The 25,012-nt window shown below is 40.2% G+C and overlaps 1 protein-coding gene across 2 annotated transcripts in view; it reads left to right on the forward strand.

Annotated features, from left to right (window-relative positions):
* galnt16 (UDP-N-acetyl-alpha-D-galactosamine:polypeptide N-acetylgalactosaminyltransferase 16) overlaps positions 1-25,012 on the forward strand; it is a 54,991-nt gene that overhangs the window by 14,793 nt on the left and 15,186 nt on the right. For both annotated transcript variants that reach the window (XM_039786688.1, XM_039786689.1), the window contains exons 3-6: positions 551-649; positions 744-811; positions 8,168-8,233; positions 15,700-15,821. In XM_039786688.1, the coding sequence (XP_039642622.1) occupies positions 551-649; positions 744-811; positions 8,168-8,233; positions 15,700-15,821 (355 nt within the window). The remainder of the gene's footprint in view (positions 1-550; positions 650-743; positions 812-8,167; positions 8,234-15,699; positions 15,822-25,012) is intronic.

A 25,012-nucleotide genomic window follows, 5' to 3' on the forward strand; every position in this document is an offset into this window, starting at 1 on the left:
ATTGCCAGACCTGGCTAGTCCACACAGCAATCCTGGATGGGAGAGAAACCTGCTCTGGTTTATTGGCATTTCTTAAAACCAGTCACAAAATCGTCGTGAAAATATAGACTACAAATAAAGCAAATGGATGCATCATACAAACTTGTTATAATGACTCCCCGGTGGATATGTCTTAGCTTTAACCTTTTTTCTTTACTATGAGTCAAGAAACAAATGAACAATTATTTTGTTGGTTTACAATAACAGAGAAGGTGGCTTGGGATGGTTCATCTGCATGTCTTCTGGCCTGGCCTGAAAGCCCCTGGCAACAGGTAGCCGAGGTTCAGAAATCTATACAATTGTTACCTGGCAACCAGATATTCCCATGTCACTACAGCAACAAATGCTGAGGCAACTCCACAAGATGCCGCTGCTAATAACAGCTGCCCAGTATGTGTGTGTTTAAGTGCCGGATGTGCCAATTTAACGCCTACATGTGAATTGGAAAGGGAAAGAAGGTAGACCTGCTCTTACTCTGTGATGAACGTGTGATAAATTCTTCTGCCTGTAGGTGCGCGTCTCTGAATTATGACACGGACCTTCCCTCCACCAGTATCATCATCACTTTCCACAACGAGGCTCGCTCTACTCTCCTTCGCACCATCAAAAGGTAACGAGGTCGAACACAGGTGGCCCAATTAGTCCGCAACGACGACACTCACTCGTGTTTTTCTGATCTCCATCTCTGTTTTTCACCCTCTCAGTGTCCTGATGCGAAGTCCTCCGTCCCTGATTCAAGAAATAATCCTGATCGATGACTTCAGCTCTGACCGTGAGTTTCAGGCTGTTGTTTTTTTATTTCTGGTGAAAGCTGTGGCACAAGGTGTAGCTGCCATTGAGCAGCACACTGAGGGGTTTGTCTTCTTTATTGTTTCTGGGTAGTCGAGAAGCGTTTTAGTGTCTTTCAGCTCATTGTTTTGATTTTGAGAGAACTTTACTCTTTTGGTCCACTCTTACTGCTCCCTTTTTTAGCCATAACTGGCAGCTGTTTCCAGCGGGAAAAAGTTAAAAACAAAAACACTGTACAGTACCTGCACATTGCCAAACAGCAGGCAGACAAAGTTAGCAGATAGCTAGTGAACATAGTGGAGCGTTTAGCTGCTAAAGAGCCAGATACTTCCCTCAGGAGTTACACTACAGGTCAAAAGTTTGGGGTCACTTAGAAATTTCCATTCCACTCCTTTATAGACAGAATACCATCTGATCTGATTAGGTGGCTGATCTTTAGTGCAATATCTACATTGCCCATTATCAGCAACCATCCATCCAATGTTCTAAAGGCCCATTCTGTTTACTAATCTGATATCATTTTAAAAGGCTAACTGAGAAAATATTAGAGAACCCATTTGCAATTATGTAAGCACATAATGTAATCTGAAAACTGCTGCCCTGGTTAAAAAAGCAATGCAACTGATCTCAGCTGGTATTCTGTCTGTAATGGAGTGGAATGGAAATTTCTAAGTGACCCCAAACTTTTGACCGGTAGTGTGGTTTAGTGAAAATTAGACTTGCATGTATCAAGATGTTTTCCCATGTCTGCTGGATGAGCTTGCAAATAAGTTTGCCATATCAACTTAAAAGTTGATATGTCAGTGTTGTCTTTACAACATGTTTCGGTTACACTTTACTTTAACTTTTCTACATAAGACTGACATGACACTGTCATGAACGTGTCATAAAACATTATAAACAAGTCATAAACATTTATGACATAACTCTTTTTTAGTAAGTCTCATTCGGTTTTGTCATGACACGTTATGGTTAGGGTTAGGGTCAGGGTTAATGTGTCATGACAGTGTCATGTGAGTGTCATGTATTCATGACAGTGTCATGTCACTCTTATGTAGAAAACTTAAAGTAAAGTGTTACCCATGTTTCTTTTATTGCAGGTTTAAGGCTGATTCAGATGTGGGTTTTTTATGCTTGATATCTTCTTATTTTACTGTTTATAGTTAGAAAATGTATTGAATTAAACAAAATAAAGGAATTAGAATATCTCCACCAGACTTATAGGCCTGGTAGTTTGGAGAAGGCTTTTGAACAGTATTTAGACCAATCATGTAGGGAGATACATTTCCAGAAAGTACAGTATAACAAAATAGTTTAGAAAATTAGTAAATCAGATGTGAAAAATGTATTTTTCACTTCGACAAACAGGTGGATTGTCAAAAAGTTATTTGGGTGCACTGAGGGAATTTGGACCCATCCATCCATCCATCCATCCATCCATCGTGTGATGCAAATGTCGAAGGAATGTTCCAGCAAATGAGAAGGCCAAACAATAGGGAAATGTAGGGCGAGGATAATGTCAAGAGACAGGAGTGGCTTTGAAGATGAGTCACATTGATGTCCGGTATCACAAAAAATGTGAAACTGAATCGGGAGGTGAGAGCTTCGTGAGGATTTGCTCACTGATGATCAGTGATGTTGCTGAGGGATGAAAATAATAATAATAATAATCATCAACTACACAGCTAAAGCAGAAATGAAATCCATTGTACATACTATATATTTCTTGCACATTCTGCACTTCTTGGTGTTTTTCAGAGTCAGTAGAAAGGTCTCTTTACTTTGCTAATTTTCTTTTAACTGTGACCTGAGCTGCCTACCGCCCTAGGCTGTTATTGTCTTTTCGACCGTTCAACAGGTACATGTTCATTAATTGTTTAAGCATGGAAAACATTGTTTAAAACCCTTTACAATGAAGATCTCTAAAGTTATTTTGATTTTTACAAAAGTATCTTTAAAATACAGTACTGAGTTTATTTGTTTCTGTATTTATTGTTTATTTCATATTAATGTTTAATGTGTGTGTTTGTTTATACTGTGTATGTAGGCACCAACCACCAAGGCAAATTCCTTGTAAGTACTTACTTGGCAGTAAACCTAATTCTGATGAGAATGAGCTGGAGCTGGTACCACCATGAGAACCTACTTAGTTTTTTTTATGAAAACAAATCCCTTAATAGCACCGCAACGTGCAGGTTGTGTTTTATGTGGCTGACCGGGCCTGTGAAATTAAAGGATAACAACATTTGAATGATTATTCCCCTTTTGTCAGCGCGAGGCAGAAGAATTACATGAGCTCATGCTTTACACTGTTCACAGCGCTTTCTGAAATTACCACCGCATGCATCTGCTGTCTGTGGGAACAGCACAGTGACCTACATTCACTGTGGACTCAGGCACTGACACATACACACAAGCTCAATGTGCGCACACACACACACACACACACACACACACACACACACACACACACACACACACACACACACACACACACACAGAGACACACAGAGACACACTGAGGTGTCAGAGCTGGCCAGACATCTTAACAGTAGTGTCTCAGCGGCAGCCCTGTTAGCTCACTAATGCCTTGTTTATTCTCTCTGTGCTGCAGTTTACCTGAACCCCTGTTGAACCGTAGTGGTGGAATGTAATTAAGTACATTTACACAAGTACTGTACTTAAGTACACATTTGAGGTACTTGAGTCTTTTCTTTTCATGCCACTTTCTACTTCTACTCCACTACATTTCAGAGAGAAATATTGTACTTTTTACTCCGCTACATTCATCTGACAGCTTTAGTTACTTTGGCATCTAAGATTTGGCACAAACACATGTAGTTTATAAAATATGATGTTTTATTATAAATTAAAGTAACCAACAATATATCGACCTACAAGTCCATCTGAAATGATTAGACCATTAAACACTTAGCTGATTGACAGAACTGTTTGGATCGTTTCCCAGTTTCTAAAATGGGAGGATTTTTCTGCATTGAGTACTTTTACTTTTAATACTTTAACTATATTTTCCTGATTATAGGTACGTACTTTAACTTAAGTAACATTTTCAATGCAGGACTTTTACTTGGAACCAAGTGTTTTTTTACAGTGTGATATTAGTACTTTTACTTAAGTAGAGGATCTGAATACTTCCTCTACCACTGTTAACCTGGCAGTGCCATGACGTTAGAGCCAACATGGCTGTCTGTTTCTTTTCCATGAGCAAGAATTTTAACCTCCTCCCTCCCTGTTTTGGATGTCAGTTATCTTAGCATTAATTATTAGGGGCCGAGCAGCAAAGCTGCGTGGACCCTATTGTATTTGCCTGTATTTTTATTCTTCTTCGTCTTAAGAAATCCATGTTCCCATGCACTCACCAAACTTTGCACACAGGTCCAGTCCTATGCCAAACACAATCAGTGCGCTTTGTGTGCTAATTGTCCTGATGGTGGCGCTACAACAGCCATTTAAAATTCTAAACTTTAAAAATCCATAACATATCATTCGTACCTGCTACAACGTCGCAACTTAGGCCAACCTGTAGCCCCAATAGAGAAGAAACTGTACTCTGCTTTTACCTAGTGGCAAGTTTGAAGTCCCATCACTCTACTTTTTGCAAAAGCTACAAAACTTCTTAAACCTATCTCCTCCCACATTTTTGTTTCAGTTGACACCAGATTTAGGACACCTTTATTATCTCCAGACTGTTCTCGACAAAAATAGTATTCAGATTTTTGATTCATCATAAATTGAGCCCACAGTGCATTAAAATTTTGACTGCATACAGTAGTATGAACAAATCCTGCAATTTCTTCCAAAATCAATGTTTGATGTTCATGGAAAAAAAAAAAACATCATCCGAAGATCACTGTAGATTTGGTGTGCAAATTTTCAGAATTGAATTTATTTCAAAAGTTTATCTCAAAAAGTAAATTTGTATATTTCTTTTTTTTTTATTGTGTCCTCATCTACGCATTGTAGTCAATGCAAAATAGAGCATTTTTAAACATCAGTTTGGCATTTATTGATCTTTGTGAAAATAAATTACAAGCATCTCTATGTTGTACACCAATTTTCAGAATTTTCTAATGAGAAAATCATTTTTTACAGCCGCTTAAAATTCAGCAATTTCATGCAGTCCTGCTCCTTGTCTACTAGGTGTTGCAATGCCACTTGTGACATCACCCAGATAATAGCTCCCTGAGATCAGAAACTGCCTACGACCTCAAAGGTTCTGGGTTCGAGCACCTGGTATTTTGAGATGATCATACGCATATGTAATCAGGCATTGTGCTGTGGTCAACCGCCCTGCATATTTTAGATGTGTGTCTGCATTAACACACCTGATTCTGATTAACAATCAGTCCAGTTCCAGCTAAGGAAAGTCATGTTATTTAAGGGGTGAGTCATGTAATTGAGTCAGCCCAGGCTGACTCAATTAAATATAGCCCCAATAGCTGGAGGAGTCATCACCTGGACAGTAGCTCACTGAGCTCAAGGTTTACCTCTGGGCCCGAAAGATTGTGAGTTCAAAGCTTAACGGTCACAATGTAACATTTTATACAAAATCAGCCATTTGTTCTTCGGACACCTTCCCTCGGAGTTTAAAATGCTCGCCCCGACCATCGCTGTGGAGCAGCTATAATTATCAAGTGAAACGGTTTCACTTTGATTCCGGTTTGTGGCTTTTAGTTTTGACTCAGTCTGACTGAAGAAAATAAGCCGACTGTTCTGTTTCCTCCTGCTCTCTCGGTTCCATGCGGTCTTCCTGCGTTGCCACTTTCTAATGCTGTGTTTTATTTAGTCTCCGTTTATTTAAAGGCTCAGTAATCCCTGCTCAGTAAAATAAAACGGCTGTTTAAGTTGCGGTTTGAAGGCAGGAGGTTGAGCATGTTCTCTAAAACCTCAAATCACTGCATGATGTTAACTGAACATGTTTAGATTTTATTTTCTTAGGGATCACACACACAGTGAGGTGTCAGCTCTGTTCCAACATACCAGGCTTTATATCCCAAAGGATTTTGGTTTGTTTTGCTTTTATCAAGGTTTTTTTTCGTGGCTTCTACAGTCCATCAATTAGTCATATAGTCACCAAATCCCTACTAAAACCAATCCTATGTTATAGGGATTTTTTAAGTCGCACGACTAATCGATGGGTTGTAAATAAAGATACAGAAACAACTTCTGACAGTACCCTGATGAAGGTGAAATAGCTGAAATCATTTGAGAAATAGAACATTGTATGCTGGAGGAGATTTTAATATTTAAATGAAGATGGATTCCCACACTGTCGAACCTTAACAAATGTTACTTTTCAAAGTCTGATTTTGAATATGGCTATACAGTAAATCATTGATCTTACAGTCTTGATTCAATGCTGTCAGAGCTGACAGACACTTTAACACGAGTGTCCTTGTTTTTGTCACCTGGGTAGCTTGAATGTACAGAGGTCCGAAATGTGTTTCCCACTTTCAGCTTCTACCTTTTGGCTTTTGACTTCTGTATAAGCAACAACTACAGACACTCAAGCTGAAAAAGTACATCCGGTTAGTACATCTTAATGTTGAGAAACTAAAAGGGTCAGTTCACCCAAATTGCAAAAACATATTTTCTCAATACATTTTGTAATGTATTTGTTGTCCATTGTACTCTTTAAAGCACGTTCATGTATATTCAGACAAATAACTAGCAAGACATCATAGAATATGTAGATGTCTGTAAGTCAGAGTTAGACAAGCATTGGTTAGTAGATGTGAGCAGGGCAGGCAGACGCCTGGAGGAGGTGGTGGGGGTTGTCGGTCAACAGGAGTGTAATCCTATCATAAGGACACCGTCCTCAGTTTAGGACGGTGATCTTTAGTGTGATTCCAGACGACAGCATGTGGCTCCAATAGCAGCGAGACCAGACAAACACTGTGTATTTTGGTAAATAAGCGTACAGGAAATGAACGGCCTTTAACCGTGTTGTAATGACACGAAATCATGCACGCTGTGGCCCAAATTATACCAGTCAAACTCCCATCTTTAGAGTAATAATGCTAATTAAAAAAAATTACATTTAGCAAATTCAGCATTTTTTTTAAGTTTTCATCAGCTGAAAGAACCTATTTTATTTCCATTCTGCACTGCATTATGGGACAAGAGCTCCCATTTCCCCCAAAAAAATTAAAATTTTCAATTATCCTTCATTTACAGTTACATGCATGGAACTGTATAATGTATGCAAACACACGTACACACACATGCATAAAATTTGGCTACAAGTATGCAACATCTGCTTAGTGGGTTAGATCTATGACTTTCTGCTCTTTCCTGGAGTGACACACACAACATCAGCAGGCAGCTTGTAGCCTAGAACAACTAGAATAACGGTGCATGGCTGCACGGGAGGAGGCAGAAGAGATTGCGTGTTAAAGCAACATATTCCTGCTGTGACACCCAGCTGTGCATCATCACCACCACCATCCTCATCACTCCAAGTTACACACACACACACACACGCACACGCACCAGCTGCCCCCTCTTCCACTAAATTACTAATACACTCCTAGACTCACACTCACACGTCCCCTGTGATATGACCGCGTAAATGCAAACAAACAGGTTTGTACACAGCACATTTAATTAAGGAGGATTACAACTTGTCATGCTTATTTCTGTCAGCATATGGCTGTATCGCTGCCAAGGAGAGGGTCTGCTTGATCTACCCACAATCCCTCAGCAAGGTCACACTCACTCTCTTCTGCTAATGCTAATCCTCTCAAGTGTGTGTGTGTGTGTGTGTGTGTGTGTGTGTGTGTGTGTGTGTGTGTGTGTGTGTGTGTGTGTGTGTGTGTGAGATGATGTCCATCCGTACACATCAACAAAAGGTCTGAGCCAGAGATTGCTCCATGTAGAAAAAGGGAGTGGATGATGGGAATGAGCTAGCTGCTTGCTGGATTTGTTTATGGAACAAAAAGAATTTGAATGAAATCATCCAGGGAAATGGAGCTCTTTTGTTTGAACACTCGGGTCACTCTGAACTGCTTTGTGAGTTTATGTGTGTTTCCAATTATTTGCAGGACTGTGATGGAGCACTAATGGATGTTGTGCTTGTGTTAGGTCATCTTATACTGTGCTGTGAGTGTGGTTTGTACTGAGCGTGTGTATCTGTGTAACTATCTCCATGTGTGACTGTGTTTATGTGTTTGTTTAAGTGCACTCAATCCACACACGTGTGGCAGTGTGGCGTGTTTGTGAGTGACAGTGTGAGACGAGGCGATGAGGAGGTACGTGTTTCTCAGTGTGTGTTCTGCTTCCACCATGACATCCCATCTCCTGTGCTCTCCTCCTCCAGCTGAGGACTGCCAGCTGCTCTCTCAGATCCCCAAAGTGCGCTGCCTGAGGAACGCCAGGAGAGAGGGTGAGTGTGGCGGGACGGGGTGGATATGGAGGGCTCGAGGCAAACTGCCTTAATGGAAAAGAGGTGGTACAGCACGAAGGTGCTGTACTGCTTACACACGTTTTCAAGCTAGGTCTCCTTTTTTTAATACTCTACACACAATGTCCAAAACTGCACACGCAAAATGCATTTGCATCAAATGGCAAACACTTATGTCATAATAGTAAATCTGTGGATATAATACCATCTACACCTTGTTGTTCTAAATGTAAAGCTCTTTTCTCTTTCATAGGCTTACAGTATATCTACATTTCCATACAATGTCCTAGAGTGAAAGTAATCATTTTTTTGTGTTTTATGCAATTGAAAACTGAGTGAAAGGCTGAGAAATAGCGTATGGTTTTGGAGATTTGGTGTGCAGTTTTGCTCTTTGAGTGAGAGGTTTCAAAAATCGTGACATGTAAAGATTTTGTGTGTAAGCAGCTGTAAAAAAAAAACTGTAAGCAATCCAACAAGAAGGTATAATTGTTATAGCATCCTAAATAAAGAAAAATATAGGGCAAAAAAAGGCATGTTTTTTAGCACCGCATCATTCATTACAATAATCAGGTAAAGTAAAATCGCATGACTTAAAATAAAAATAGAGTAATACAACAAACAATACAGAGTAATAAAGTAATACAGTTTCAGTGAAGTTGCCAAAGAAAACTGTGGCAACTATCATTTACATGATTTATTACTCGCTTTCGCTTTTCCTTTTTTCATTTTAACAATTGATTGATTTGAGAATAAAATGTGAGAGAATAGTGGAAAATACCCATCACACGTTCTAAGAGCCCATTCTGTCTGAACAAAACCTCAAAGTATTAAATGTACAATCAGAAATCTAAAATGAGAAAAGCTGCAAATCGTCACACTTGAGAAGCTGCATGGCATTCTTGCCTGTTAAATAAACTCAAAATCTGTTATCAAAATAGATAATTTAGATTTATTTTTTAAATCAATCGTCTAATAATTTCAGCACAGAAGTAACAAAAACGGAACCAGACTGTAAAGCCTCAATAGCAGAGCCATAATCCACACGAATGACCCAAAGTCCTATGAGGTTTATGCACCTGTCCACAGGACGTGACAGGTGCATAAACCTGTCCATGAGAAATTAATTTGGATCAACGCTGCAAAGTTTTCTCAATTTCATCCCCATATTAAAAACCACAAAATGTAAAAAAGAAAAAAAAAAACTGTGCAAAACCATTGTTTGTTTGTTTCATCGCCCACATGTTTCTAAAGTGATTGAAGTTAATCCCTGAATTAGATTAAATCCTCGACCTAGAAAACCAGAAAGTTCAGCCAAAGTAAAAGGCAAAAGAAGCAGCGTTGCTGATTTGTTTAGATGTCTTAACGATAATCCCTCTTATTCAGGTTGCTTCCTGTGTTGCTGCTCTCTCTCTGCAGACTGAAGACTTTGTTTGGGCTTACGAAAGCACATGCTGACAAAACATAAGCATATTGAATTTAGGCAGGCGGATCCCTACTGGCATCCCAGGTGATACACAAGCCTGATTAAGCTCAAGTGTACTGTCAAATACTCTGCTAATCCTTTGTCTGTCTGTTAGCTTTTGTTAGGTAAAAATGTGGAATAATCACTAGTGTTTTAACTGGATGACCCAAGAAATACAGAGGTTATATCAACACACATACAAGACAAAGTCCCTGTGACTTTTAGAGTTGATTTTACTTTACGCAGCTCTTAAAGTGCTCATATTATGCTCATTTTCAGGTTCATCATTGTATTTACAGGTTATATCAGAAGAGGTTTACATGGTTTAATTTTCAGAAAACACCATATTTTTGTTGTACTGCACATTGCTGCACCTCCTCTTTTCACCCTGTGTGTTGAGCTCTCTGTTTTAGCTACAGAGTGAGACCTCTCACTTCTGTTCCATCTTTGTTGGGAGTTGCACATGCTCAGTAACTAGGTAAGGACTACTAGCCAGTCAGAAGCAGAGTATGAGGGAGTGCCACGCTAGCAGCTAGGTAAGGACTACTAACAAGTCAGAAGCAAAGTATGAGGGAGTGCCACGCTAGCAGCTAGGTAAGGACTACTAACAAGGCAGAAGCAGAGTATGAGGGAGTGCCACGCTAGCAGCTAGGTAAGGACTACTAGCCAGTCAGAAGCAGAGTATGAGGGCGTGCCACGCTAGCAGCTAGGCGAGCATTATAACGTGTGTTACAAAGTGACCATGTTTGTCTCTGAAGTAAAGGCTGGACTACAATAGAGCTGTTTGGAGCAGTTGGTGAACAGTGTTTTCTGTTGGAGATGGTAAGTCCCTTTGGGGGGGACTTTGGGCTTTTTTACTTTGTAAACCTATTACATGCATAAAAAAAGATATATAACACAATAAAGGAAAGGGGGAAAGGGGGAAAGCCAAAAAGCGTAATATGAGCACTTTAATGGTTTCACACCGTCAGGCATCATTGACTTTCTCTCCTTTTAATGGCGTCAAATTGCCGCTTGAGATCATCGAGCACCGAAGCCTTACAGTAAATGTACCGACACTTACAGCAAACAAGCATAGGGAGGCAGGCTTCTGTTGTTATATGATGGGAACTGTGGAATACCGATCAACCAATAAATATCTGACATCCAACGTCTGACAACCTTTAGATCTTTTAAAAGGTTTTTATTTGTTATATTTATTAGTATTCTCACCCACATAAGGTGAAGAATAGTATTGGCTACAAGTAATGATTATCTTCTTCGTTATTGATTAATCTGTTTGTTTTTGCATACAGTCCGTTAATTGTTTAGTACGGAAGCACGTTGCATTCACAAAAGTAAAGAAAAAAGTTAGACCCCTTTATCTCGTAATTAAGAGTTGCTATCTCATAATTACTAGAAAAAGATCTAAGTAGCTAACTAATAGTTGAGTTATAGTTATCAATCATCACTAACCAATGATGCATTTTATCTGCTTTCATTTGCGCAGTGTTGACATACTCCTATTAATGCCATCCACGTTATCGAGGAGGAAATAACACCTAAAATATAAATAAAAAATAAAGAGATGGCAAACCACATTCATATATTTTGGTCATGCAAAAATATTTGATATTTCTATAAATAGAGACCCGCTAATCTTAATACTGGGGAAAATACCAGAAGGTGATTGAAAAGAGACTCTGGCCTGTTCCTAGTAATTGGGTTAGCAATGATTAAGCAAATTACAAGGAACTGGATGAAAAGCGATAACTTAATTAACTCAAAATGGAGGGATCTTGAAGTAAATAAAATGCCATCCACACTAAGTAACATTAATATTTCCCAGTGTCTCATACAGAGAAGGAAATAAAGCCAGATTAAATGCGATAGCGCCATCCTTGCCTACCGTCTTATCCTGTAGCCCAGGTTAGCGATGATATACCTTAACCTTTCTCATAATTACAAGATCTTATCTTTTCTCGTGATTTTGAGATAGTAACTCATAATTACAAGATAAGCTGGCTAATGTTTTCTTTTTTCTTTTGTGAATTCAATGTACTTCCGTAGTTAGTCTATAAAACCTTTACAAAAAAAAAAGCCTATCACAATGTCCCAGAGCACAAAGTGAAGTCTTCAAATGTTGTTCTGTCTGACCAACATGACAACACCCAAAGATAATTCTATTAAAGAAATATTATAAAAACACAGAGAGGCAGCAAATTCTCACATTGGACAAGCTGGAAACAGCAAATGTTTGTCATTTTAGCTTGAGAAATGACTGAAACTATTCATTAATCATCAGTAGTTAGCGAGCAGCAACTGTTTAGCAACTGTCGAAGTTCTAAAGAATGAATGTAGGGTTAGGATTGATGTTTTAGGGTTAGGTTAGGGTTAGTAAGGTCATTTTGCCAGGTGACCAGAGGAGCACATGAACTCCTTTCCCAGTTAAAGGGTTAGTCTGCTGATGTCCAATGAAAAGACTGAAACCAACAATTACTTGATCTTAATAATAGGTATTTTCTGTGTAGTCAAAAATTAAATAATGTGGTTCTGTGCCATAGAGCTCCTATCCAAAACCTATTAAAAATGCATCAGTGAGCCCTACTGCTGCACTGGGTGACATTTTCCTTTATTACAATGAACACGGGCACTGTAATTTATTTTCACTCAATCCCACATAAACCACCCTGCTGCTGTAATTAGTCGCCAGAGAACCAGATCCATGGCTAACAATAGTCCGGGTTGAGTAACATTTTTTAAAGTGCGTTAGAATATTACTGAGCCTTTTCTTGACCTGTTTTTTAAGGTTTGCTCGGAGCTCCGAGCCACAGACAGGGGAGTGAGAAAGCATTGAGAGGCAAACAAACACATTGTTGGTTTGGGTCTTTTCATGGGATTTATTGTCAATAACAAAAATATTGAAGGTTGCAAGCCTCATCCTTTTAAGCCAGCGCTCATCAACCGGCCCGGCCCGCTGCGGGCAGCGGGGGCAGCCTGACCGGCCCGCAGAATAATATGGAATTTATAAAATGTTAAGAGGGAGAAAAAAAAATGCGTTCTGGTATTTAACATATCTAGCATTTTTTGAAGTAACCCCTAAAACAATTGAGATGGAAATAATAGTAGATATAAACAATCAATGAATAACACAGGCTGATCAGGAAGAGGTCCCGTTTAGCATTACTGGAAGTTGGCAATAGTAAGTAAGTAAGTATCCTATCTAGTTATCATTATGGATTTTCCGTGTTTTTTACCTGTTCACACTCATACATAAATAATATAATACACTCATAAATAAAAAATAACAAACAAATTTAGTAAGAAAGTGAAAATATCAAACAAAGATGGGCTTAGTAGGTATGCATCAGTTTATTTTCCTGCTTAGAAAACTTCTGGCCCTTGGAAAATGTAGTTGATGATGCTTGCTTTAGGCCAAGGTTTAGAAAAAAGCACTTTGAAACTATTCTTTTATTGTTCTGTAATGCTGGTTATATATCAAGCCTTTCATGTGTACTGCTTTACTACCAAACTGAGTGAGCAGCACTGAGCCAAGCTCTTTCCTACCAGAGTCTGTTAAAATCCTGTTTATTCTGTTAGATATGTACTGGATGAGCTCGTTTTTTAAGGCTGTTTGAGATAGAACTGCCGTGTTACAAAGTGCATCTCTGAGGAATTTGATTTAAAAAAAAAAAAAAAAAAAGATGTAGAAAATAATCACTCCTTCCCTACAACTCATATTTCTACATAGCACAAATAAATAAAATAAAAATTCTCATCCCTGCTGATGCTGCAAACTGTCCAAGGTGGAAAAAAAGGAAAAGCTAAATTCATCTGAGAAACATGACCTACTCATCCAGTTTTACTACAGATAAACTTAACAGATACAAATAATTAGCTGAAAGTTAGAATTCACGGCTGATTTTTGACCTTAAAAAAACAATTATCTTTACAAACAATTTCACAAGCGTGTGTTATTTAAATGACCTTTGAATTTGGAACAAAACTCTTCAGATGATGAGATGCACCTGTGTAGTTTACTCTAGATGCTGCAGGAAGAAAAAAGATAATTAACCTCCTCCACACTTGCTCGTGTTAAATGCAAATGACTTTGACAGAAGAAAGACACCTTTATTGCTATTCCTCCACCGCCTGTAGCGATTCTGTTCTCAACTTGGTGTCTTTTTAAAATAGATTGAACTCTTCGGCTTCACATTAACACTTTTTTTTTTTTCCCACAAGCAATTTAAAGTGGTTACATTCAGGTATCTACTTCAGACTAATCCAATTAACCGGCCCCATTTCAAAAGTCTTTTTGTTCTAGAAGTTGTTGAAGCTTTTCAACCTAACAGTTAAATATTAATACCCCAGAAACGCAGAGGATTCTCTCCTAAAGAAAAATATATATATATATATATATATATATATATATATATATATATATATATTTAATGAGAAAAGTTCTTCAACTTGTTTAGAACTTAAATGGAAAATTGACACTGATTAAAGCCTAACTGTTCTTGCAGGCAGAATGGAGACCATGTGACCTGTGAAAACCTTTTGAATGCAGTTTAAATGGAGTTTGTAATCAACGAACAGCTTACTATTTTACAACGATGTCCAATTCGAAAACAAGGAGAAATCCATTGTGGAAGAGAGACGCATTTTTCTGTCAACTGTTGCCTCAGCAGAAAAAAACAAAAAAAAACATATTTACTTTATTACTACTTTTGCAAACATTCTCCCCACCTATACATGCAATCCCTAGCTGAAGCACACCTGTTGACTTGTTGCTTTTGCAAGGCATTGTTAGAAAACAAAGGACTAACTAACAAAAAAAATCCACTGTAGTAGAAGTAGACAAGACGAGGCAGAGAAGGGCAGCTGCATTAATCAATCCTTGGTAAAAGTGCTTTTTTCCCCTTTTTAAATTGAGTCTAGTCATTAAGTATTGGACTTTTATAAGCTTGAGGGACTTGCAAGGGATGGTTTATAAAAAGAATGGTCAAGAAGTGAGGCAGCTGAGGTCAGAATTTTATTTCCTAATATAGGCCAGGTCAAATACTAAAAAAACACATCCTACATGTAAGGCATAGTACTGATATTCTGAAGTGGGGTTGTTTGAGGTACTTATCCATATTCAGTGTATTACCTGTACCAGTACATGGCAGCCTCTAATGTCCTGCTGTTGATGGGGGCAGCAGCTAAACTTATTTTTGACACCTAAAAAAATCAATATCAGTTGAAGTGTACGCTATATTTAGAATATTTTTACTGCCGCTCATGCCGTTATCTGTGCTCTCTCCAAGGCCCCCGGACTCCTTTTGACAAAATTTTACACATAATACAAACAAACTAACAGATCGAGGCAGTGCTAGCCTGGCAACTCCTGTGTTCTGAAAAGTAACATTTTTATTAAAGTAGTCCAGTGGCTTTGAAGAAAGCACAGATGAAGGCGATAACGTTCAATTCCCCGTCGGAAAGGGCTGTCTGACGGGAAGGTAAAAATGGGGGAAAATATTTTGAATATATCGTACACTTAAACTGATATAGATGTTTTTAGTCTAAAATGCGTTTAGCTGATTCTCCCGTTAACAGCAGTATGTTGCTTAGCTTCCGTTTCAGTACTCCTGCCTGCTTCTCCAAACTGCAGATGCACCCGACGCCATCCGACTAGTAATACACTGACTATGGATAAGTACCTCATACAAACCCACTTAAAAAAATCCAAACTATCCCTTAAGAGCTACGGTAGATGGAGTAGAGGAGTAGTCATTGTGACGTAAATTTACTATAACTATTGAATATGTTAAATCAGTGGAGTGCACCTTTTTAAATAGTGCTCACCAATGTGCTTTAGTTTCGTGCCAGCAGTCCCTTTGCATCATTAGGCTTTACAATTGTTGACATCCTTACTTGCAGTGAAGCGGCATCCAATTTAATCAAATTGTAGATGTTTGACCGGTGTCGGGCTTCAGTGTCATTTCCTCCCTGTGCTCTCCCTCAGGTCTGATCCGATCACGTGTGCGAGGCGCCAACACAGCCTCGGCCTCCATCTTGACCTTCTTGGACAGCCACTGCGAGGTCAACGCTGATTGGCTGCAGCCGATGATCCAGAGAGTCAAGGAGGTACAGACCCACAGGCTCACAGTCTGCCGTCATTCACACTCTCCAATTAGACACTTAATACGCGCAGCGCACACACACACACACACACACACACACACACACACACAGACACGCAGTCTCATACACACGCAACACAGTTCGGAGGGGAACAGTTGCTTTTTCTGGCCTTGTGATGTAACGCTTCAGGGGATTTTGCTCCTATTCAGTGTAGATTTTATTGGCTGTGATGTAATTTGTTGGCATTGCATATTGTTGAATAAAAACTCAATTTGTTCAGATTGAAGTCATAATATGCCTAGTCTCGGAGGGTCTGGCTAGTCCACACAGCATTCTGGGATGGGTGAAACGTGCTCTGGTTTATTGGCATTTCTTTAAACCATTGGCATTTCTTTAAACCAATCACAATCGTCTCGCGCGGTGCTAAGCGCCGGACAGAGCCACAGCGCCTCTGCAAAATAGCCGCGGGAAGCAACTTGTTTTGGTGGAACACTTGTACGCTCAAAGTTTTTTTTTGGACATGTGGCCGGAGGAGCCTGGGATCGAACCGACAATTTTGTGGTTGAGGGCTGAACTACTCTACCTCCGAGTCACAGCCAACCAAAACAAAGTTGCATTTGCCGGGAATCGAACCCGGGACTCCCACCCCAGCGTGGCAGGCGAGAATTCTACCACTGAACCATCAATGCTCACTTAGTCCTGTTTAGGCGTAACTTGATGGTTTGGCCCGACTGTCCCGGGACAGTCAGACACTGTCCTGTACACTGTCCTGTGACTCCCACACACTGTCCTGTACACTGTCCTGTGACTCCCATGACTGTCACGGGACAGTCAGACACTGTCCCGGGACAGTCATGGGAGTCCCAGGACAGTGTCTGACACTCCTCAGGACACTACTAACAGGACAGGACAGTTTTTGCTGCCACTGCTGCTGACAGATAGTCTAGCTAGCTGTTTGGATTTACCCTGCAGAGATCTTGGGCTTTGGAAAACAGTGATCGACATTTTCTGACAGTTTATAAACCAAACAACTAATCGATTAATCGAGAAAATAATCGACAGATTAATCAACAATGAAAAATAATCGTTAGTTGCAGCCCTACTTCAACTTTGCCACTGCTGCAAAGAGCACAAAGCCATATTCCCAACCAATCCGTTTTCCACTTGACTCCTGAGGGTTTCACTGCACTAGGTGCTCTGTTTTGTGTTTTTGTCTGTGGGGGTGCGTGCTGTTGTGCATGGTGACGGCGTTTCTTCTTGCTTCAGGCTGCATGCTGGATACATTTCTAATCCAAAACATGCAGTGGGAAGATTCTCCCCCTTTCACCGCATCCTACAAATTCAATTATGCAAGAATTAGAGGTAAACATGGCGAGACTTTTGGAGCGAGGAGGAAATGTGTGGTGAAAACCATGAATATAATGTCTTTTGTTGACGGCAGAAAGTACCGAGATAGTGAGATTTATAAGAAGGTGACCGAAAAGTTATTGCGTCTTAAGGTTGTCCGTAGGCTACGTCCAGACGCTAACCGTGCGTCGCCGTTTACGTCGGGATATTGCCATTTGATTACAAATGCCATGTATACAGGAGTAACTCTCTCTGCTCACGCATGTAAACGGGTTATTCCGAATGTTTCAGAAACCCGAATAGTGACCTTAACCCGACAATAACCCGAAAATTGACAGCTTGTAAACGTAGTCAATTCATGGCATTTTCACGTGAACCTTCAAATGCATTTGGGCTGTGAACCCTCACCGTTTTCTGTCTGCTTTTCTGTATCACTTTCACAAAGTCACACAAGCAAAGCGCACACCGCACGTAAATATATGATTTAGAGACACCTAAGCGTCTGCAGAGATGAGCGCTTGCACTTACCAAGACATGAGACACGTCTGGTGTTATGATAAAGGGAGATGTAGCTGTGGAAACCTTCATCACTCTCACGCTAATGAGTAATAGGCTGTTTTCTGGCTGTCTCTTTCCTCCCCTGACATTACTAACCTGTGACTGGGCTCTAACCAGCATAGCTGCTCCACCCCCCCCGTCCCGACTGTCCCGGGATAGTGCACCTCTCGAAAAATTTAACTACACGTTGCGGCGGCACACTGTTGCATTTCCCCCCCGACTCATTTCCTGGTTCTCCTTCTCCATAAACAACATGAAATCAAGGAGTTAAGGGTTAACTTTTCCTGCTACAGATTTCCCACTGTGGTCAGAAAACACAGGGGAGACACTTTGGTTCTCTCACTATGACTCTAGAGTCGCTACTCGCCGTCACTCTCTCACTTTCTCCCTTGCTCTATCACCCACTCCCCACACACACACACACACACACATACCAGCGCACAAGTATAAACATCAGGCCACTTACGTAGGCTACGGCGAAAGCTCTGCATGGAGCCTCCGCACAACTGAAAAACAGGCTTAACTCTGCAGCAGGAGCAGGTCGATTTCATATTTTCCTCCCCTCATGTGTCCTCCCACTAGTCTGACACTCAGACAGAGCTGCCAGAGCTTTCAGTGTGCCTCACATTTATCATCCACTCCCTTGGTTTAAAGGAAGCACCGCATCAGGCTCCACTGCCTAGATTCACCTATGCTATTTATTCATAAGTCTCCGTTACAAAAACAACTTTATTCACAACCACTGAGCTACCTTGTCTACTTTTTCTCCTCTTCCTCCGAGCTCGAGGGTTTGCTGAGAAGATGGTTACCCCGCTCATGTACGGTAAATAATGTATCTAAAAGCAGCAGCTGCTTAGCTTAGCATACAGACTGGAAACAGAGGGAAGCTAACACTATGTCCCCACCAGCACCTTTAAAGCTCACTAATTAACACATTATACGTGTACAAAACCCTAAAGTGCTAAAATTATGATTTGCAGTTTTACACATTATTATGTGTTGGATTATTTCTTGCCTGAAATTGCGGTTTTGACACTTAATAAGGGAGCTTTGGATGTGCTGGTAGGTCTATTTTGTCAACTTTGGACAGAGTCAGACTAGCTGTTTCCCCCAGAGTCTTAATGCTAAGCTAAGCTAACTGTCTCCTGACTGTAGCTTCATATGTAGTGTACAGACATGAGAGTGGGAGCGATCTTCTCATCTACCTCTCAGCAAGAAAGCCAGTACATCTCCCAAAAAGTTCTACTATGTATTTGTACTTTGTTGAAGGACAACAGTCTGCTGTTTTGTTCAGAAAGTACACCAGACAATAACCCCAAAAAAGAAAAATAATCTCATTAAAAAAACTCTGCATGTAACAAATCTCCACTGTACAAAAATAAAAACCTGTTTTATTCAGAAGACTCTACACATTGCGAGTGTGTGCACATGGTGTTTGGGTTTCCGTAAACTCATCCTTGACTCGGGGCAGCTATGACTCATCCAGCTTGCATTACAATCTTTCAGTCTGGCATTCATGAGAGCGCCGGGCTCAGTGATAATTCAGCAGCTCCTCGGCCCGGCCCTGCCTGGCCCGGCTGCATGCACCCCGTCCTGGATTCATTAGTCTTCCCCAGACCACAGCACTGGGTTGATGAAGGCCTCTGAGAGCAGGAATACTGATGAAGGATCGCCGCCTATGTTCATTAATACAGCATAATACAGCTTTCATTTGTTAATTCAGACCTGCAAATAAAAGCACTCAAATTTACATAGTAATTAAGTAGACCTCTCCACTCACAGATGTTGGGGGATTAGAGATGTAAGCCTATCTCCAGGTTGGGGTGACATTTAATACATTCTTAAAAGTCATTACCTTTTTTAGACCGTGGAGAATAATTGTAATGTGCTGAATAAATATAGCTACCGCAGTTATACTCCTGACGAGTAGCTAATAATGTATCCTTACTGGTTATATGATGCCCCTCTGCCCTTTTTTCATGCCTCTCTTCATTGACTACTGGCTGCCTTTTTTTTAATTTAGTGAATTATTTCATTCTTAATTGCTCAATATAATATGCCCCCGAGATTTAACTTTATCCACAGAGTATACTTCTGCCATTGTTAGCTTTGGTGTGTGTGTGTGTGTGTGTGTGTGTGTGTGTGTGTGTGTGTGTGTGTGTGTGTGTGTGTGTGTGTGTGTGTGCTGCGTGTGCGCGTGGTTCTGCAAAGAAATGCATAACATTGTCGGCTATCATACACAATGCATAGGAATTATATATGGCAAATAATAACAATAAACCCACTATTAATTACATTATCTTAATGCAGTGTAACTACTTCAGCATGTAAATAATGCACCTAATGTGAGCAAGGGCGTTCGGCAATCGATGTTATATCGAATCAACAGCCACGTGCAATTTAGCTAGCAGGTGAACAAACCACGAAAATCACCCGTTAATTTAAATTTGCAAGAACTATAGACTAATACAATAACAGGGTTAAATGTACTGACAACATAAGTTATGCGACAGTTCTCAAGGACGCACACACGCAATCTCAACTGGCCAGTTATCCTCCGGACAGCTTCTCTTTTTTTTTCTTTCTCTCCCTTCTCCGCCGAGTGGCGCGCCCACCCGCTCGCGGTGTGAAGCGCGTGTCGGCGCTGCTCTCCGACATGCACTCTAACAGTCACTGCTGATAGTAGGGCTGCCACCTCTTAGTCGATTAGTCGACTAATCGCTCGTTTTGGTCTTAGTCGACTAAGATTTCTTTAGTTGATAAGTCATTTTTTATGCTTATTCATGCTTAATTACTCATTTCCAAAAAACTTATGAGCACATTTATGGTAAACACAAGATTTAAAGTGGTGCTTTTGCAGGATTAATTGTGGAGAAACTCAGCTTTACAGATGGTTAATTAACTACATTTATATTGTGCTTTTCTAGTCTTAACCACCTCTCTATCTGTCAATTAAATCAACTAATCGATTAGTCGACAAAATTGTATAAGTGTTAGTCGACTAAGAATTTCTTTAGTCGAGGACAGCCCTAGCTGATAGACGGCCTTTTGTACAGCCATGTTTTTGTGAAGTTAAAATACCACAAACGACACAATATCTCTATATTGTCATAAGTCATAAGTCTTGGTAGTAAAATCTTCTAGTCCAGAGATATTCAGCAGGGGGGTCCTCAGAGTGACTGCAGCGGGGCCTCCAAATGTTTAAAATTTAAAATGCCTTAACATGAATCCAACATATTATTAGCAAATATAAATCAGTTGGCATTAAGCATGTACAGTAGAGAACATGATTCAAAGCACATAAAAAAAAAAAAGGTCTGGCACTTGACTATTTAGCCCAAGCTGGTCAGTGTGTTCTCTTGTTGGTCTCTTGCTCAGAGACCGCTGTGACATTACTGGCCGATGAAGCAAAGAAACGGAGATCTCCACACGCCAAATGACATTTGGAAACTGTGGAATTCCTTGTGCACAAAACACATTTCCAGTTATGTCGGGTAAAGCTTTTTTATTCTATTCTACAGTTCCGTTTTTCTGTTCTGCGTCTGGTTAAATCGATTCACTCTCCCAAATTGACATACAGTAGAATGATGAGCTTAAATTTCTACTATATCAAATGCAGCCAGTGAGGGACAAAACAGCCCACTGGCACTGTAATAAATTCAGACGCAGAACGAGAGAACAAGTAGGGGAAAAGGGGCAGACATAATTGGTGACATCCATTTTGGAAGTGCAGCCTCTTCATGCATTAGCAAATCTCCCCTGCCTCCCACACTTTTTGGTGCAATGAACACAGAGTTCACAACGGGTTCAACCTCTGAGCGGAGAGGGACAGCTCTAATTTGAAACAGTCTGTTGGATTGTCCCGATGCTAAGCTGTTCGGCAACACGGACACATACAGATGCCTCAGGGCACTGTTGGCACAGACACCCATTCACATATAGAAGGGAGACAACAAGTGGTGGAATGTGACTTAAGTACATTTACTCAAGTACTGTACTTAAGAACAAATGTTGAGGTACTTTACTTGAGTCTTTTCTTTCCATGCCACTGTCTCCTTCTACTCTGCTACATTTCAGAGAGAAATATTGTACTTTTTACTCCACTACATTCATCTGACAGCTTTAGTTACTTTACAAATGAAGATTTTTGCACACAAAACACATGTAGTTTACAAAATATGACGTTTTATTATAATTTAAACTACCCAACAATATATAGACCTACAAGTCCAGCTGAAATTATTAGACCATTAAACATTTAGTTGATTGACAGAACTGTTTGGATCGTTTCCAGTTTCTAAAATGTGAGGATTTATCTGCATTGTGAACTTTTAATACTTTAAGTGCATTTTCCTGATGATACTTACATACTTTTACTTAAAGAACATTTTTAATGCAGGACTTTTACTTGTAACGGAGTATTTTTTACAGTCTGGTATTAGTACTTTTACTTAAGTTCAGGATCTGAGTACTTCTTCCACCACTGCAGACAACACTCATGCACAAAGAAACGCGTGCTATCAGGAATCAACAGTTCTCTTCTGCACTGTTTACTTTAAGCTCCATGCTCTTTCTCCAGCAGGAGGTGGTTTAAAAGTTCAGAGTTTATCTGTCCGCTATGAACTGTGGGAAGAATTCAGAGGTGCTTAATGTTCTGCACAGTACAAGCAGTCTATTCTGTTTTTTATTCTAATGTAACATAATATAATATAACACAAATAACAAAAATTCCACTTTGATTACATGTATGGCTGTTCCAGTTCACTAGAAAGAGGGAGGTGGGCTGTTACCAGTAATCCTCTCTCCTTATCAGAACAGGCAATAAGTCAATCATTAAACCTGCTTTTTGTCACGATGACTAATTCATCGCGCCACAGAGCCCGATGTGACCTTTAACGTTCATTACAGTGACATATATTGATTTATTTTCGCAATTGCTTTGCTGAACTTTCACGTGATCCGGAGGAAGATTCTTGTCTGATTGAAACATTGTTCAAGATAAAGTTTTAGTCGCTCAAGCTTTAGACAGTTTGTGGCACCTTATTTTTTAAATCCCTAGGTCAGAATTTGTATGTATTGTGTAATTTGTAATGCATTATCATTCCCATCTAACGCAACAACAGCGGGAGGACTGAGTTTAGATTTTTTTTCATTTTATTTTTTGGGCATTTTCAGGCCTTTATTGACATGACAGCTGAAGAAATGAAAGAGGACAGAGAGGGGGGAATGACATGCAGCAAAGGGCCGCAGGTCGGAGTCCAACCCGGGCCCACTGAGTCAAGGACTAAACCTCTATCTATGGGTGTCCGCTCTACCAACTGAGCTATCCAGGTGCCCAGGGTTCCTAATTTTTCTGTTATTGGGAAGAAGTCAAAAATCCAGCAACACTCGTAGTATTAGGAACAAGTCTCTTGTGAGACCAACACGTTTTGGTTTGCGCTCCTCATCATACAAGAGATTAAAAGAGATGCAGCACTGAGAAACCTTACTAGGCCTTACTTTAGGCCTTACTACCTGCCCAGGGAATTTGTCACAGTGTTTGTCACTGTTGTATATATTTATCCCCATGCTAACACCAAGAACGCGGCAGGCATAATTTATGACACAGTGGTCAAGTTATAAATCGTACCTGATGCGCCCAAATTTATACTTGGAGATTTCAGTGGTTGATCTATAAAAAAACGTACTGCCTAACTACTACCAATATGTCAACTGTCCCACGAGAGGAGAAAGAACACTCGACCTATGCTTTGGGAACATCAAAGAGGCTTATAAGGGCTACGCAAAACCACCAGTGGGGGGATAAAAACATGATGGGTAATGAGGGGTAATGACTGAAGACCGGCATGGCAAGGGATGTACACAATGATAGGGAAGGAGGTGAGGAGAAGCCACATTAACACAAATAGAGATGACCTGACCCTTGCAAATGAACTAAATACTTTTTATGCAAGATTTGATACATCACATTTCTCCTCAGAGCGTAATTCTATCAGACAACAACTTCATTGTGGCCCTCCCCTGGTTGTAACAGCTGGGGAGTTGCATAGAATCTTCAAAAAGATTGATCCAAAAAAGGCAGCTGGTCCTGATAAGATCAGACGAAGGGTTCTTAAGGAGTGTAGGGAACAATTTAGCAGCTTTTTCAAATCTCTCTTGACACCCATTACATTCCAAACGCCTGGATAACCTCACTGATAGTGCCGGTACCAAAAGTGGCAAAACCATCTGCCTTAAATGACTATCGTCCAGTTGCCTTAAAGGTCCCATGGCATGAACTTTATGAGGTTTTTTAACATTACTATGCGTTCCCCCAGCCTGCCTATGGTCCCCCAGTGGCTAGAAATGGTGATAGGTGTAAACCGAGCCCTGGGTATCCTGCTCTGCCTTTGAGAAAATGAAAGCTCAGATGGGCCAATCTGGAATCTTCTCCTTATGAGGTCATAAGGAGCAAGGTTACCTCCCCTTTCTCTGCTTTGCCCGCCGCCGAGAATTTGGCCCACCCATGAGAGAGAGAGAGACATCATGGCTTTCAAACGAGCAAAGTGGTAGTTGGTCAAGGCCACACCCCCACCCTACAGACACAGAAATGGCACATCCTAAGGAAAGCTCATTGTGGGACTGGCTCTAGTGGCTGTAATTCTGCACCAAGGCTGAATTTGGGGAAAGAGACTTCAGATACAGTATTAGGGGACCACTAAGGCCTATATAAAAGAGACTTCAGATACAGTATTAGGGGACCACTAAGGCCTATATAAAAGAGACTTCAGATACAGTATTAGGGGACCACTAAGGCCTATATAAAAGCTTTAACCTCTATTGTAATGAAAAGTCTTGAAAGATTGTCTTAAAAATTTTCTAGGAGATGTGTAAGGTGCTATTGACCCTCTACAATTTGCATACTGGACAGAAAGGAGCACTAATGACGCCCTATTGTATATGCTCCATAATATTTATTGTCACCTTGATCAGATAAAATTTATTATTATTATTATAGATGCATCACAAGAGCGGTTATAGTTACAGGCATTACATTTGCTTGCATTTATTAAGTGTTTATATACTGCTTATTAATGCTAAATAGGGGGGCTAAATCACAGTGTCAGAGGTTAATTCTTACGCCTTTTGGAAATAAACCTTTGAGATAGAAATCCAACATGCTTCTCTCTTTTTTTTCTGACATAACCACCTCTTTGGCTGGGTTCCATAACTTCCATGCCTAATTAAAAGAAAGATGAAATGCGATGCTTCATTTCATTGAAATGTGTTTCTACAGGATTACTTACATC

This window comes from Perca fluviatilis, chromosome 20 (genome assembly GCF_010015445.1).
Source record: "Perca fluviatilis chromosome 20, GENO_Pfluv_1.0, whole genome shotgun sequence".
Taxonomy (NCBI): Eukaryota; Metazoa; Chordata; class Actinopteri; order Perciformes; family Percidae; genus Perca; species Perca fluviatilis.